Source organism: Corvus moneduloides, chromosome 7 (genome assembly GCF_009650955.1).
Source record: "Corvus moneduloides isolate bCorMon1 chromosome 7, bCorMon1.pri, whole genome shotgun sequence".
In the NCBI taxonomy this organism is placed as follows: Eukaryota; Metazoa; Chordata; class Aves; order Passeriformes; family Corvidae; genus Corvus; species Corvus moneduloides.
The window spans coordinates 8,220,718-8,236,072 of NC_045482.1; the positions used below are offsets into that span (position 1 = coordinate 8,220,718).

At 40.2% G+C, this 15,355-nt stretch overlaps 2 protein-coding genes across 3 annotated transcripts in view; one reads left to right on the forward strand and one right to left on the reverse strand.

The window, feature by feature from the left end:
- HIBCH (3-hydroxyisobutyryl-CoA hydrolase) overlaps positions 1-4,475 on the reverse strand; it is a 40,055-nt gene extending 35,580 nt beyond the window's left edge. The window contains exons 1-4 of one of the 2 annotated variants that reach the window (XM_032114399.1): positions 4,350-4,475; positions 3,235-3,277; positions 2,251-2,391; positions 715-799 (exon numbers count right to left, since the gene is read on the reverse strand). In XM_032114399.1, the coding sequence (XP_031970290.1) occupies positions 715-799; positions 2,251-2,391; positions 3,235-3,277; positions 4,350-4,462 (382 nt within the window). In that variant the 5' untranslated portion in view covers positions 4,463-4,475. Of the gene's footprint in view, positions 1-714; positions 800-2,250; positions 2,392-3,234; positions 3,278-4,144; positions 4,245-4,349 lie in introns of those variants that run through there. The other variant, XM_032114400.1, reaches the window with a different exon arrangement.
- An 8-nt stretch (positions 4,476-4,483) lies between these two features.
- Positions 4,484-15,355, forward strand: part of MFSD6 (major facilitator superfamily domain containing 6) — a 47,248-nt gene continuing 36,376 nt past the window's right edge. Inside the window, exons 1-2 of the mRNA XM_032114394.1 lie at positions 4,484-4,572; positions 7,939-8,037. The gene's annotated coding sequence lies outside the window, so the exon portion shown is untranslated. The remainder of the gene's footprint in view (positions 4,573-7,938; positions 8,038-15,355) is intronic.

Genomic DNA, 15,355 nt, shown 5'->3' on the forward strand with positions numbered 1-15,355 from the left:
TTTAATCGTATTTTGCTGGAGACTTTGTCACATACATGTGAGAGTATGGTCCATTTTTGAACCCCTCCTAATGTCAAGTACTCATTTGTGATATTTTTTCATACCAACATTTAGAACAGTCACTTAAAACTGATTATACTGAAGACTCTAAATACTAAAAATGAGAAACCAATTAGAGCATGACATAATCTAACAATAACCTGTGCTGCTTGTTTACCGACAGTTTACAACAACTGCTAATTTTGACACTTTGGAGATTTCCTGCAGATCATAGCTAAAAAATAATCACAGATACACTGATCCCTCTTGTCAGATCTGTATCTAGCCATCCAAAACATCAGACACAAATTATCCAATACTATCAGAGCTACGTGTTAGGACCGCTCAAATTTCTTGTAAAGAAGCTGTCAGTAATGAAAATCTGGGAAGAGAAAGGTAGAGACAAGAACCCCCTCTTCCCTGGAATGACTGGCTGCTATTATCAGTTATTCATAAAAATGTAATTTTTTCACTTTTATACAATGTCCTGACAGTTGTCTCTTGACAAATACCTTAAACAGCATCTGCACATGAAGGTGTCATAAGAGTCAGCACAACTGATCTCTTACTGTTGTGTAGCAAGCTTTTTTTGCCCAAGTCACAGTAAACAAAGGAGATCAACACAAAGCAGTAACTGGGAAAGACATCAAATACTTAAGAGAGTATAGTCCTTACCTCTGATGTCACCCCCAGCACAAAAAGCTTTTCCTCCAGTTCCCTTTATAATTATGAGAAAAGTTTCAGGATCTTGTTCCCACGTCTAAAAAGAAATAAATATTTCCACAGAGAACTTAAAATCTGTGCAAAAAATGCTTCCTCTGCATAGTGTCTATAATTTTTACTTTACTTTTTCAAAAAGCAAATCAAACTGTATTTTTAAATAGTTTGTCTTAAGAGCTAAGTGTCTTTCTTCCACTTCTGCATCCTATTCAACCATGAGAGCAGAGATCAGCAGAGCTGCCTCACATATTTCAGAAAAACACCTCTGCACAGCTCCCAGCCTCTGGGGAAAGGCAGCATACCACAAAACAGGGCCTGACAGAAATCCCAATGGGAAAACTGCGGGGGCAGAAAGGTGGGAATATGGAAGACATATAGTAACAGTGTCTCTATCCAAATCATGGAAGTTGTGTAAACCTAAGATGTCTGGCAAAGAAATCAGCATTTAAATTGTCAGTGGATTTTGTCAAAATGACTGCAGTCGACACTAATGAAGGAATGGATCGAATCCATTTGTCCATGTATGTTTTGATAGTTACAAAGACTATGGGCTTTGGATTTTTTTTCTTTAATTAAATACACTTGCACCTGACTTCAGCAGTGGTGCACCTGTAAGAGAAAAAGATGCCTTTTTCAGGCATTCCACCCTTCCTCTGAAATTATGTTTACGTGTCCCTTAATCAAGTAAGTGTACCCAGATAAAAGAGGGACACGGTATTTCTGTATGCCAGCAACTGCACTTAAAACTTTAAGGTTATGCTTCAAATAAAGCCCGGCACCCAGTACTACAAATTAAGTATTTCTTTCTTTACATGTTCTTCAAAGAATGCACAAATTTGCAACACAACCATCTACCAAAATACCAAAAGGCATCAGACAATTATCCAAAAACTACTGGCATCTAATGAATTTTACTCTGTGCACATGATAAATAGTATCATTAAATTAAAAGGAACTACTTTCATGCTTAAAATCTCATGGTACTTCACTAGCTTGTAGAAACAGTGACTGTAAATCCATGAGTTCTCATTTAAGGAACGACACTGACAGCCCCCTGCTTCCCAGTGGCTGGTATCTTTTATTTTCAGCCATGCAGCCTCCCCACAAAACATGCACTCCATCAAGAGGCAACACCACTGGACAGTTTGAAATCTGTGCATGCCAACTGATGTGGTGGGTGTTGCCAAAAGGAACATACAAATGCTGAGCACTGCTTGCTCTTAATTCAGTCCTGGTATTAACACGGATGTCCATTTACCTATGGAGATGCTAAATTTAACTCTGTCTGACAGCTTGTTTCTTTGACCTGTCTTCTCCTCTTTCTAACTTGCTTGAAACAGCCCGGTTTTTCCCATGGTATAAATCTGAGCCCATTGTACTCACACAAACTTTCATTCTTTAAATCAGTACCCTAAGAAGTGTCTAACTGCACTTCAAAATCGGTTTCAAATAACATATGTATAGTGGATGGGTAGAAATGGAGCTACTAACCTTTATTTGAGGATAAATTTGTTGGATCATAGACAGATTTAGCGCATTGAGAGCCTTGGGTCTATTCAAAGTTATTATTCCTGCACCTCCTTTCTTTTCCAACAACACTTCTGCTGTCGAATCTGTTTGCTTAGACATTTTCTGTGCAGGCAAAAACAAATAAATAAAGCAAACGTCATCAGCTGGATAACTTGAGTAACATATTTACAAAAGTGTTTATGGAAATTTATTCTCAAAACACACTATTTAGGATCACAAAACAAACATGCATTCTGGAATTGTATGCTAAGTTTTTCCCACTGTACTTCTATTTGCATTTACTAAACAATTCTTTGGGAACTACTTTATGTTTGAGTCCTTCGAAGTTAGAAACCTCAGACAGGTTTTCAGACCACACATTGTTTCACAGTAATATTCTGAGTTCACTTAAATAAAATTTACAACAGAAACACACACACACAAAAAAAACCCCCAAACACCAAAAACCAAAATCAAACAAACAAACAAAGAATTCCCCATCTTACTAATAAAACACAAACCCATGGTTCCTTAAAACTGACATTCTGAAAATACTTGCAACAATTAGAAAAACGTCAGTTCCATAGATCCTTACTGGTAGTTTGACACTGCAAACCCAAATATACATCCTGCTTTGTCTTTAAGTAACTTTTAACATTACAGAACAAATCCCCTGAACTTTTTTCTCACTCACAGTAGGCTGATATTTAAGGAATTTATAGAGGCCAACATAGAAACTATCTATAAAGGTAAGTAAAGCCAAAAAAATTAAGCTTTAATTTACAGTAGAATAAAAACTTGTAACAAAGTGCTCAAAGATGTGAGCAATACTATGCCTGAGCAATAAATGGCAGTGTTCAGAACCACTGTGTGCAGACACATTAGAAGTTGCATGTGCTGTGTGTCTCAGGGGAGCTAAAGAGTCCTGGAAGCTTCCAACTCAGTCAAACATGATGCTCTCCTTACCAAATGTTGTAATATTACTTGCAGTCTGTTGAGTGCCTTTAGCCTGAAAAAGAAGTATTAAAAAGAGCTAAAACCATAAATGAGCCACACCATTCCCCAAATATCTGACAGCTGGGTTAAGCAAAGCAATGGCAGAAAAATTTCTGAACACTACTGTTTTACGTTCTCCTGTTTAAATTAAATTAGGGCACAGTTTTGTTATCGAAACAGTTGGAAATTCTTTGCTTACTAGTAAATACACAGCAGACACCAGCGTCAGCTACTAATGTTTTCAAGTTAGGAGAACCTGGAAATACCAGGATAGAGAGATTGAGGGATATGACTGACACTTTGTGTTTTGAAGATTTACAACCTTTGTGCGGGCGTGTTTAAATACTGACTTTAAATTTAAAAAAAAAAAAAAAAAGTCTTGTCAAAAACTTCGTGTATTTCCGAAAGCTTCCACGACACAAACCTGCCCTTGTGTATACGTACTTACTACATACATTTACACAGAGTTTATGTAAGAGCTCGCCCAGTGCTCGTGCTGCTGTGGGCGACAGGAGAGACCCACGCTGTCAAACTTTGCGAACACGTCACTCGTTTTGAGTAACGAGGCTATTATTTATTTACGGCCACTGAGGAAGGCTGTGCTGGCCAAACACCAGAGAGCTCGAAGGAGAAACTTCACCTTTCAGCTACTTCAGCGCACACACCCAGTCAACTACATGTTACACATTAGTGCCGCGGCATACTACGCTATTTTTTAATCACAGGCTCGCTCCTGAAGGTGAAAGTTAGTGAAGGCCTGGCTGATGTAGGCCCAGATTATAACTCGCAGCAGCTGCGGGGCTGCGATCCCCGGCCGGCCCGGGCCGCCGCTCCCCTCGCTCCCCGCCGCCACTTGCGCCCCTCAGGGCGGCCCCGTTACCTGGGCAGCGCCCGCAGCGCCCGGCCCGCCATGGCGGCACCGCTCCCTCCCCGGCTCCGGCCCCGGCGCCGCACGGCACCGCGCGCATGCGCGGGGCTCTGAGGGGCCAGCGGCGGCACCGGCACCGGCTCCCACACGCCGTGGGCCGGCCGCCAGCTCGCTCCCTAGAACAGCCCTTTTCTATTAACGAAGGCAGATTTCTTACCGGAGGGAAGGGGTGCTGCTCCCCGTCCTGGATAAGGCCGGGAAGTGTGAGGGCACCAGGTGATGCAGCTGCTTTGTTGGTGAAGCGAGTGTTGCCGCTTGTAGCAATAACATCACCCGTGGTGGTTGCTGCTCAAGGTGGGGAAAGCTCGCATTGCCAAACTGCCTTCAGAGCTGAACTTCGTGCGCTGGAGCAGCATTTAGACGGCTTATTATTTTCAGCAGTAAGACTGATTTCTTAATTTCTGACCTCCCGGCTTCTCTTGATCCTTTGCACCTGCCCTCACAGCTACGGACAAACGGACAGCGAGGGGGGGTGGGAGTAAGGAGCCGCTCTAATGTAACAGCCCACCGAGAGCTGCTTATCCGTCAAGGTAAATACATGGATTGAGAACTTGCACGGTTACTGTCCCAACAGTAGCTACAGACAACTGTAAGCTCAAATACAGCCTGTGTCTTCAGCATAAGAGGACTCAAAAATTGCAGCTGTGAAAATTGCCTTTTTAAAAAAAATAAAATATTAAGGCACTTGAGAATTTATGGCCGTCACGCTAGGAGTCAATAATAGAAAATTCGCTTTGATTTCAGTAACTAAGACCGTACCATGAATTTTTTTTTAGGCTGACACATACCAACATGAGACTGATATTGAAAAGACACGACGAACCATTGATTAAATTACAATACAGTGCATTAGGTTGAAACGTAGCTTCATCAGCTCTTGGTGTAACAAGTTCTTAGCATCAGCTGCCTTGATTTGTATTTGTATTTAAAAGAAACAAAAATCTTAAAACCTTTTAGCAAATTTGTTTTACTGGAAGAAAAAAAAAAAATCCCAGCTCTCAGAAGCACTTCTCGAGAAGTCTCCAGAGGGCAACCTTGCTCTTCATTTCAAAAATGATTCAGCCCCCTGCTTATATCAGCGTCATCTGTGTTGGCATTTCTGTTGCAGTCATTCTCAGAGTATATTAAATCTGGTTGTAAAAATTTTAATCTAACTAAATAGACACACACACAAAAAAAATACAGAACATTTCTGTATTAATGCAGTCTCGGTTTTCAGTCTTGTACAATGTGAACAAAAAGTAACTGAGAACAGGACATGAGGTGCTTTTGCAGGCACTGAGAGACTGCCTACTGCAAACTAATTAATTGCAGAATTCATTAGGTGATCCTGACTATTCAAACTTTCACCTAAAGGTTATATGATAATCAATGATGCAGCTTATTAGTGTCATCTTGAGTACAGACAGCCCTATATCCTGCTTTGTACCAAGTGCCATGCAATTAAATCTAAACCAGAGTAAATGATGCCAGATTATCACGGTTGCCAAACCTGAACCCTGATTTAGATACATATAAAAAAATATATTTTTGAGGATAACTCTGCAGCTCTCATCCAGGCATAACCAATTGCAGGGAGTTTGATAAGCAGATAACATTTTTGTTTCTCATTTCCTGTGACTGAAAGTCTCTACATTTCACAGAAAAATATGAAAAGAACTTTTCTGTGGGATAATCTCTTAGTTAGGGCTGTTGTGAAAATGAAGAAATGGGTGTATGACAGCTAACCTTGGGTAAGAGCAGGTGGAGGCTGTTTGAAACCCCTGGAAATCTCCTAACAAATTCCACCTGCACATGGGCAAGGCTGTGATCAGGACATGATTACACGGGATGTTTGTTTCTGGGGGTCCAAAATAGAAGTTGGTGATCTGATTCATCTTTTACTTATGCTGATTTTAATCTGTTCTCGTCCTGTCCTCAGTGTAAACAATGGTGTAAACCCTTTGTGGTCTTCCAGCTGTATGTCTGATGCAAGACACAGGTGGGCCTACTCCTTTGTAAACAATGAAGTAACAGCAAGCTTTGTCTTGAGAAAACTACTGATTTCTCTCCACAGTGCTGACATTGATTTTATGCTTAATGTTTTCTTTCAATTCTTTCCCTTCTTTTTTTTTTTTTAAGTCATTTTCAAGAAGAAGGGCTGGTAACAAAAGAGCCATCTTCCTTGAGCCCTCATTTTTAAACATGCTGGTGATGGCTTGAATTTACCTATAGGTTTTTTTGGGGGCAGGGAATTCTTAGGTGTTAGAAAAATGCTATTTTTTCACAGCCATTTAGCTGACTGCAATCCTGTCCAAAAAGTAACTCAGATATCATCCTGTTTTTCAATAGTCCTCCTGCACACTCCATTTTTTTTCAGAGTGGAATATCAAAGTGCAAATGCTTTCTAAAAAGTAAATAAAAGAGTTCTCTAAGTAGAAATAGGAAAAAGAGTGAAAATAATGGAGTTGCCTGAGAATAAGCAGAATGAGATGACCTTTAACCTGGGAGTTTGTGGGTGATATTACTATTGGCAAAGAGGGCTGCACAACACTGGACCAAGCCAGGAACTGAGAGTGTGTAAGTGCAATAGCCAGAAGGATAAGCAGCGTGTAGTTCCTCCCCCTGGAGAAATTTCCTGGCAGCGCATTCAGCAGGTTTGAAAAGAGAAAACAAGTTGCAGACTGTAGGAGGTCTTCAGAGTTGAGCAGATGTTTTCAGTTTTGTTTTTGGTTGGTTTTTTTGTTGTCGTTGTTTCTTTTCCAGAAAAACATATACTTTTAGAATGTGGGAGCTCTTGCTCTCAAGAAGAATTCCAAGAGCAGCTCAGCTGCATTCTGTGTGCCACCTGTACACCCCTAGTTAACCATTAATTTGTGCCTCGCATTTGCCTCTGAGAGGTCCCAGAGTAGTTGACCAAGACCAGATAATAAATGCTACAGGTACTTCATCATGCCCCATGCTGCTGTGTCCAGGCTTGCTGTAAATTCAGTCTTTTCCTCTGCTGGTCTAACAGCTGGCATCTAATTTCTCTATGTGTGGGTAGTTAAGTGCATCCTTACAGCGTGTGAAGGTTAAGGAAAAATGAGTCTGTGAAGGTTGGAGGAACAGAATGGGAAAACTTGCAGTTCATGCCTGCTAACTGGTTGTTACTGTGCTGACAAACAATCCTCACATCGTTATTTCTCAGTCCAGATTCAGCTGACAGCCCTCTAAAACACCCCCACAGGTTACACAGGTTGAAATTTCCTCGTGCCAGCTCGGGTACCTAATAGTAAAGGCTCAGGTCTGCAGTAAGAGTCTTCCAGGGATGTCACTGAGAGCAGAAGTAGACTTAAAGTAAGCAGAAGACTAATCTTCACTCTCTAACAGCAGGCCAACCCAGGGAAGGACTGAAACATCTATATAATATGGAGAAACAAATTTTTGCTTTTGTCTGTAACCTGAGTAATCTCATGCAAACAGACTGCCTTCCCCGGGGCTTTTGGTCAGAGATCTTTCAGATAATGCATCCATGCAACATCTGAAATCATAGATTTGGAATGAGGGCACAGCTAATGGCATGCAGTAGTGAATTTCTCCTGTAACAAGAAAGTGTGTGTGTAAGGGAGGGGAAAAAAAATCAACTTTTATTTTCCCCTTTTTTTTTCTTCACCAGTTAATTTCCATCTTATCAGTGGGGAACTAGGAAGTGTTTGGAAAAGGAGGAAAGCAAATCCATAATGAAGCTGATGAGTGAAGTAGTTTTCATTTTCTTTTGGCCTCAGAGAGCACCGGGGAAAGTGTAGGAGTGGCTGGGTGCTGCTGCAGATGCTGCCGTGTTGATGAGACAACGAGGAAGGATTCCAAGCGAGGTCCATCCAGCAGTGAGTTCCTCTCCTCCCACCACCCCGGCTTAGACACAGCACTCGTGCTGCAGCCACCCTGCCAGAACCCCCTGGGTTAGACGGGACCCTGGGCAAACACCCTCCTACATCCTTCTTCCCTGCTGCCACAAGCAATCTGTCACTCCTCTCCCCGAACCACCCTCCACCTACGTACAAAGCCATAACTGTAAGGAACGCCCTCTTCCCTCCTCCTTTTCCCCCCCACGAGCCTGTTCTCCATGGGTGAAAAATGCAATCTTCCCAGAGATCTGGTCACCCCCGACTTTGGCTTTGAGACCCAAGCTGTTTGATACCTTTTAGGACTACAGCTTGGAAAGCTCTGCTTGCAGATCTATTGTGTTCGTTTTTCAATTGCATATAATTGCACATGTGCAGGTGGGAAGGGGCTATTTGCTTCCCACTCGCTTTGATACGCCTCCCTTCCTAAGAGGACCGCTTCCTTCCCTTTCTGCTCTCAGCCTCCCACGCATTTAGCAATGAGAAATGCTGCAGAAAACTGACCAGCTACCAACCCGCCCACCTGAGGAGGAGGAGCACTAGCGGCAGCAGCACATTTCTCTTGCTCTCAGCTTTTTAAACACAGTTAAAAAGAGCTGTAGCGTAGGCGGAAATAGCTGTAGGGAGTGTGTGTGGGAATGGGGCTAGAGGAAAGTGCATTTTTTCCTTGGTAGGACAGTTAACTTCTAGTGGACCAAAAAAATACCCCAAAGATATCTCACTGCTGAGGGTGTCTTTGGCTGTATAATTAGTTCTTAAGGTTGAGTTTCCCAGGTCTGGAAAGAACGAAGCAGGGAATGAAGCAAGTGATGGCAGGGAAGCTTGCCTACCAGACTTCAGGAGTCTGCTTAGCAAATTATATCTGTGTTGCATCTCGTTGTGTCATCACGTCTGTTGTTCTGCTCTCAATGTGTGTGCTTGATTCTGTGAGAGTCAGAGCTGCCTGTATGTAGGAAGAGAAAAAGGCATGTGGTTTTCACACAGTGTGGGTCCGTATTTCAAAATACTGTCCCTGTTGGACCTCTTGAAATAGCACTGTCCCAGAATATCAGTTAATTCAAGATTTACTCCGTGTGCTTCTATAAGAAATTAAAATCAAGCTTATTTGTGTTAACTGGTTGTTATTTGAGGCGCTTTGCTTGTATTACATGAAAATAGCTGTGGAACTAGTATAGGAAAACAGAACTTCCAAGACTTGTGGTATAGAGTGCAAAGTGATAGTGCTGTTTCTTAAAAAGTCTCTCTGATAGTCTCCAAGAACCAAGGGTCCTCAACAGCCGTGAGTTTCTGACTTGGTTTGATTTCACTATCTGAAATACAGATTTTACAATATGTAAGCCTCATCAACGTTATCCTAACCTGAGTTAGTTGCATGCATTCTTCTCAAGTCAAAACTCTACCCATACATTGGTTTTGACTAGATTTCTCACCAGCATCAGACTTTCCATATATGTAAGTGATGCAGAATCTTCTATCAGGATGTGGTCTTTAATGATTCAGAGGTGCAATAACAGCCAAATAATGAAATTTGACTGAAAGTATTGGAGATACCTGAAAAAAATACTGTGTAGGACATGTTATTTTTTCCTAGTGAGCAGAAGCCTCAAGCCTGGGAACTGGGCTCACTGACTTCAGTGCTTTCCTCCACAGCCTATCTCCTGCAGCTCTGGAAATTTTACCTTAGAGTTGGAAGGAAAATGTAGGCATAATTTTTAGACTCAGAAACAAAGGAAGTTATGAATAAGCCTAATTAACAGATTTGCATGTGACACAACAGACAGATCAGCTGATGGACTTGTGTTAACAAGAGCCAGAGCCCTATCAATGGAGATGTAACCTTAATGGAACTGATTATCCTGGTGTTTTAAAAGTCTTATTTATGAATGGTGAATAATATTTTAAATATATCCTTCTAACCTTCCACTGAATCTTATGTAAGTCATAATTATAATCTACTGGAATTACATACCCAGCCTGAGGAGGAACAATATTCCAAATATTAAGTTCATGTCCCTTGACTGATTTACTTTAAGACATTGCAGCAGTTCCTTTGTCAGTACCATTTTGAAGCACTATTGGCCCATTTGTAATTCTACCTCATATTGGTTCAGTTAACTTTGAAGGTAGCGCTTTTCATACCTTTTAGATCAATGAATGTACATCAGATTTTAAATGCAGATTATATGCTTATCTTGCCAACTATCATTAGCCCGAAATGTTCCTTGTATAATCTATCTATTGTGGTAGACTTACATTATTCAAGAAACAGGAGGAAAAGAAAAAGAAAAAAAAAAAGGAATAAAACCCCCAAACATTTAGAAATATTAAGAATCTATTTTAGGAGCTCAGTCCTGTACATAAGATTCCCTATTTTGTCTGTCATTCAGCTGGAGTGTCACACACTTTGGTCTTGAACCATCCGCTTCCTTCTCAGGGGTTGTAGTGAATGACTAGTTACCTATTTTGTTTCCATCAAAATCCTAGTGAATTAAGAACAAAAGCATTTAATGCTAATTAGTAGCTTTCTGACAGGCCAGGGAATTGATCACCTCAGATGTTTACTTCAAGAATTTGTTACTCTAAATGAAAGTGAGGCCCTTCATCAGGGCAGTTTGGCTGACAGTTTGACAGTATCTTATTAAATGGATGTGGTGTACTCAAACTTTTCCCTGTTTCTCATCTGGCAGCTCACACAAGCATTAATTTTCACTTGAAAAGATCTACATTTTGCTATAAAAGTCAATATTAAGAATATTTTTCAAAATTTCTTTTTGTTTTATTTCATCCTGGAGTACAGTGAAAACTGTTCATAAAATAATGAACATTGCCTAGGGAAAGATACCTCATTTAATGCCACAAATGATGCAAAGGACGGCAGAGCAGATTGGAGAACTTAAAAATGAGGGGGAAAATAGGTCAGTAGAATAAACAGAGGCCTTTAAGCTATTAAATAAGCATATATCACTCACTGCTGCAGATATATTCTGTTCAAAGTAGAAATTATTAGCATCCAGTATGAAGTAATCATGAGTTTCAATGCAACTCAATTTATCAGCTCTGTGTATAATGATTAACCTGGCAGAAGGATGTGTAGCATGTCAGAAGGGGAAGTGTTTGTTTTGATTTTTTTTGTTTTTTTCAGGAAAGAAATATGGTCACCCTGGATCATAAACAAACTTGCAATGGCAGTGACAGGGACAGTACTCGGTTCCTTGAGCACTTATTGAGTGGATAGGCTTCCCTAGGGATATACTGCTCAGTGAAGAAAGGCAGTGGCAGCTGTGGCAAGGCATAACATAGATTTAAATTGTTCCAAAGGAAGTCCATGGTCTCTAGTATCACTAGCTCCTCTCTGTAATCTCAGTCTTGCATCTGCTCCATGGATTTCGTGATGCCACTGGTTCTCCTGTCCAGACCCAGACAGTCCATCTCTCTGTGTCTCTGCAATAGCATGCTGGGGCAGAGCTTCATGCTGCTAAGTACCCTGTATGGGAATATATATAATTATTTCAGAAATAACATGGAACTCAAGGTGATTGAGTCATACTTTGACACACCTCTGTCTGCCAAGAAAAATGCAGGCACTCCCTTACAGAGCAGTTGCTAAGAGCACTTCTTCAGGCTCTAGGAGAGAGAAGATGCTTTATTGTACAGTTAACTGCAGGAGTTAACAGCAGGGTTTCAGTCTGGGACTTGTCAAAAAATTAAAGCATGTAATTAAAGGCTGTGCTTCTGCCTAAGAGATGTTGCACCATGTAGAATTAGTCTGGGACATTATTCTGTAAATTTAAGACACTGTGAAAAGTAATTTTATTGGCATTTGTAGCCTAAAAAAATAAAGAAGAGAAAGTTCTGGTCAGCACTAAGAACAAACATCTTTTGTTTGTTTTATGCTAAATTTAAATAAAAGAAAGCAGAGACTATGTAAAAAAAAAAAGAAAAGAAAGAGAGAGAAATCCTTTTTAATTTTGAAATGTTAATAGATTTTTTTTTCCCCATGACTGAGCAGGAGAATCATGAAACACATTTGATCTGTGCATTCCCTTTCCTGTGTCACCACTAGCATCCCTTAGCTTTTGTGAGCCTTTTGGAACATTCACCATTGACCAGTTACCATCCTAGTAAGAGACAGCTGAATTTTGCAGGTATAGCTCTCTGACATCTGAATTACAACAGCAACATACGATTTTCAGCATATTTCAAATAGTCAGAAGAAGCAGGCAATGAGAAAAAACTTTGTGGCTTTTTCACTCTTCTATTTTAGTTTTCACTTCTATGAAGTAAAGAAAGTAATCTGTTTCATTGTAATATGAACATTAACCTTTTAGTTGAAACAGTAGGACACCATACAGTGGTGATAACAAATGGCATCTTGTCATTGCTCCTATTAGTGAGCTAAAAAATAGTTTATGTTTGCAGTGCATGTACCAGAAAAAGCCACATAGCACAATGGCCCATGATTATGGGATCTAGAGGAAGAAGGTTCAGATGCTTTGAATTTCTGTGTTGCTTTACAAGTCAACACATGGAATATATTCTCCAGTTATTTCTTAAAGAAAACTGTTCTGTGAACTGTTATAAACTGATATTTAAAAGGGTCTTCTCTACGTTACAAGGGATGCATGCTTTTTCTTTCCAAGCAAATAGTTTGACCATTGCTTCACACGTGAGCCTGTAACTCTGCCACCTGTCAGCCGATACCTAGTTCTGCAGAAGGAAATGAGCCTATTTTTTTAGCACAGGATAAACAAATCCTCCATGTATTAAAATGCACTCACTCAGCCACACTCCTTTCCCCAGGAGTCTTTCAATTTATCTTTTCTTCTGAGGAAATTTCCCACCTATCTAAGAGTTTCCCACCTTCTTTACTTTTTAAGTAAAAAAAAGCCTAGTATTTATATTTACAGAAGTAAGAAGCCCCAAACTCTGTCATGTTCTCCAGTATGTCATTTCAGGAGGCTGTAGGGTATTTGCAATCATCTGTCTGTTTCCCAGGAACTCATTTGCTTTTGTTAGTTATTCACAGTCAGTCTTGATCAGTCAGTCAAGCATCAGTCTTGATGCTTGTAGGTACCATAATTACTCACCACAGAATGACTGCAACAACGAGTTGTGACTTTGTCACTGCATAGTAACAACCAGAGCAGTTCTCTCCGGAATATGTGCGCTAATTCTGGAAGGTGAAGGAAAACATTCTCCCTTCAAGATGGGACTTCAACACCTGGTAACTTGTTGCCAAAGACTGCAGTGCCCCCCACTGTGTAACCTTCGCTTTTCCTGTTTAAGAGGAGGAACTGTTGCAGATCTGTTATAATCTTTCACACCTATCTAGTATGTAGAACGTGAGCACTATATACTTCTCGCAGAAAAAAAGCTATAGCTCTGATATGTTTTAAAAGAGCTTTAGCTCAGGAAGTAGCCAAATTGAAACTGTAGTTCAGTTCACTTTCTGTCTCCCTTTCCAGGATAGGCCTGGGTTAATTAGTAACCACCCTTCCAATATCCATTTCCTCCTCTTGCACTTTTTCTATATAAACTGTGTACATTTGTTCAGCCACTGTTGTTGCAGGATCACCCCACCCTGCTCAAGTCCAAAGGTTTACCAGTTTTGTTTAGCTTATAAATCTAAAGATGAGTAAGATAAGACAGGTTTTGTAGACTAATTACTGCAATCTATTTTAGTGATACTGCACTGACTTAAAATTTGGTGCTGTTGCGTCAAAATTTAAAATATATTGCAGTTTGAAGTCTTCAAAATTCTTTTCCAGTATTACTATTTGGAATGGTAGTTTGTGCTTAAGTTACTAATTTAGAAAGTGAGACATACGAGGTAGACAGACAACCTATGTGTCATGTACATTAGTGTCTATCCACATTTTCATTGTTGCCAATGAAAATTATAAATAACCCAGTTTACTGGAGAACTTTCAAAATTAGAAGTCTTACTTCTGAGAGTGCTGTCTGAAGGGGTTTTAGGCATCAGGAGGGCTGATTCACGATTGTACTCCAAGGTGTTTAGTTTAATTGTTTAACTTTTTTATTCCACTTCAACCTGAACACCAAAACCCCCCTACAGTTCAGAGCTGATGGCATTTGCTCTCTCTGTAGTTATATTATTCAGCACACATGCCACAAAGAAAGAAGAAACTGAGACCTTAGGCTTTCCTTAACATTCCCCGCTGTTCCTGCTGTCAGTGGCCAAGGCTATGGAAGACACGAGGAACATTTGACTACTGCTTTTCTGACTTAGATATAGCTGATGACAAGGAGGGACCAGCTGCTGATAGCTTGCTCTGGCTTCTTCTGTCACCCATGTAGGAAATGCTGCTGCTTTAAATACATTAGAATGGCTCTGCCATTCTGGAATAGGAAAAATTCTTTCCCAACTGAGCACATCTGTAAACTATTTTTGAGGCAAAATATGAGGATTAGTAACACTTACTACATGGTGGCCCAGGGAACTGGAGTGCTCATGAAACCACCACTGGCCCAAAGGGGAGCTGCAAAACCCTGAAATGTTTAATTACAAGAATGCAAGATATTTTGAAAAACTGAAGGGAAAATAAATTGTCATACAAAATTTTTGAGAACTATTAATTTATTGTTATTCTAGTATCTTTTAGTTGTTCCCTAGAAGATTACAGGTCTTGGAAACAAAAAATCCAGTAACATGGGGATTTCTCTTCTGTGCATGTTCCTTTGCTGGCACTTGACAAACGTTTAGCATCCTCAGTCTCTTTGCAAGTTTTGGACAGGTCTCCTCATAGCTTCATTTGATGTTTCATATTCCATGTATGAGAAGAAAGAGTAAATGAACTTGCTTTCTCCAATTCAGGACTTTTTAGATCTGCTTTATCCCTGCTAATTAGCCTCTTTTCCTGACTGGTGAATACTAGGCTGTTCCAGGCAGAGAATTCAGTCCAAGCATCCTTCTTAGAACCTTTTCTAACACTATCATATTCTTTTTGAAAGGAGGAGGACATCCCAATTTTTTTCCTGTAATTCTTGCAAAATCTATGTCTGAATTTCTCTACATGTGAAAAAAAAAATCCATATATAATGCTAAAATAGAATTATTTCTAACTTTCCAATTGGTTTTGCACATATAATTTTTTTTTTTCCTCCCTCATAGGTGCTTTGACAGTTTTGAACCTTCTGGTAATAAACAGTTAACAGCATGCTGTAGCAATACAAGAAATGCTCAGGGAGCGAGGTTGTGCATCCTAAAAGCAGATAAAATTGTCCAACTCTGCAGGCAACAGGCCTTTACTGAACTATTTATAGAGCTATTTATAGGGGA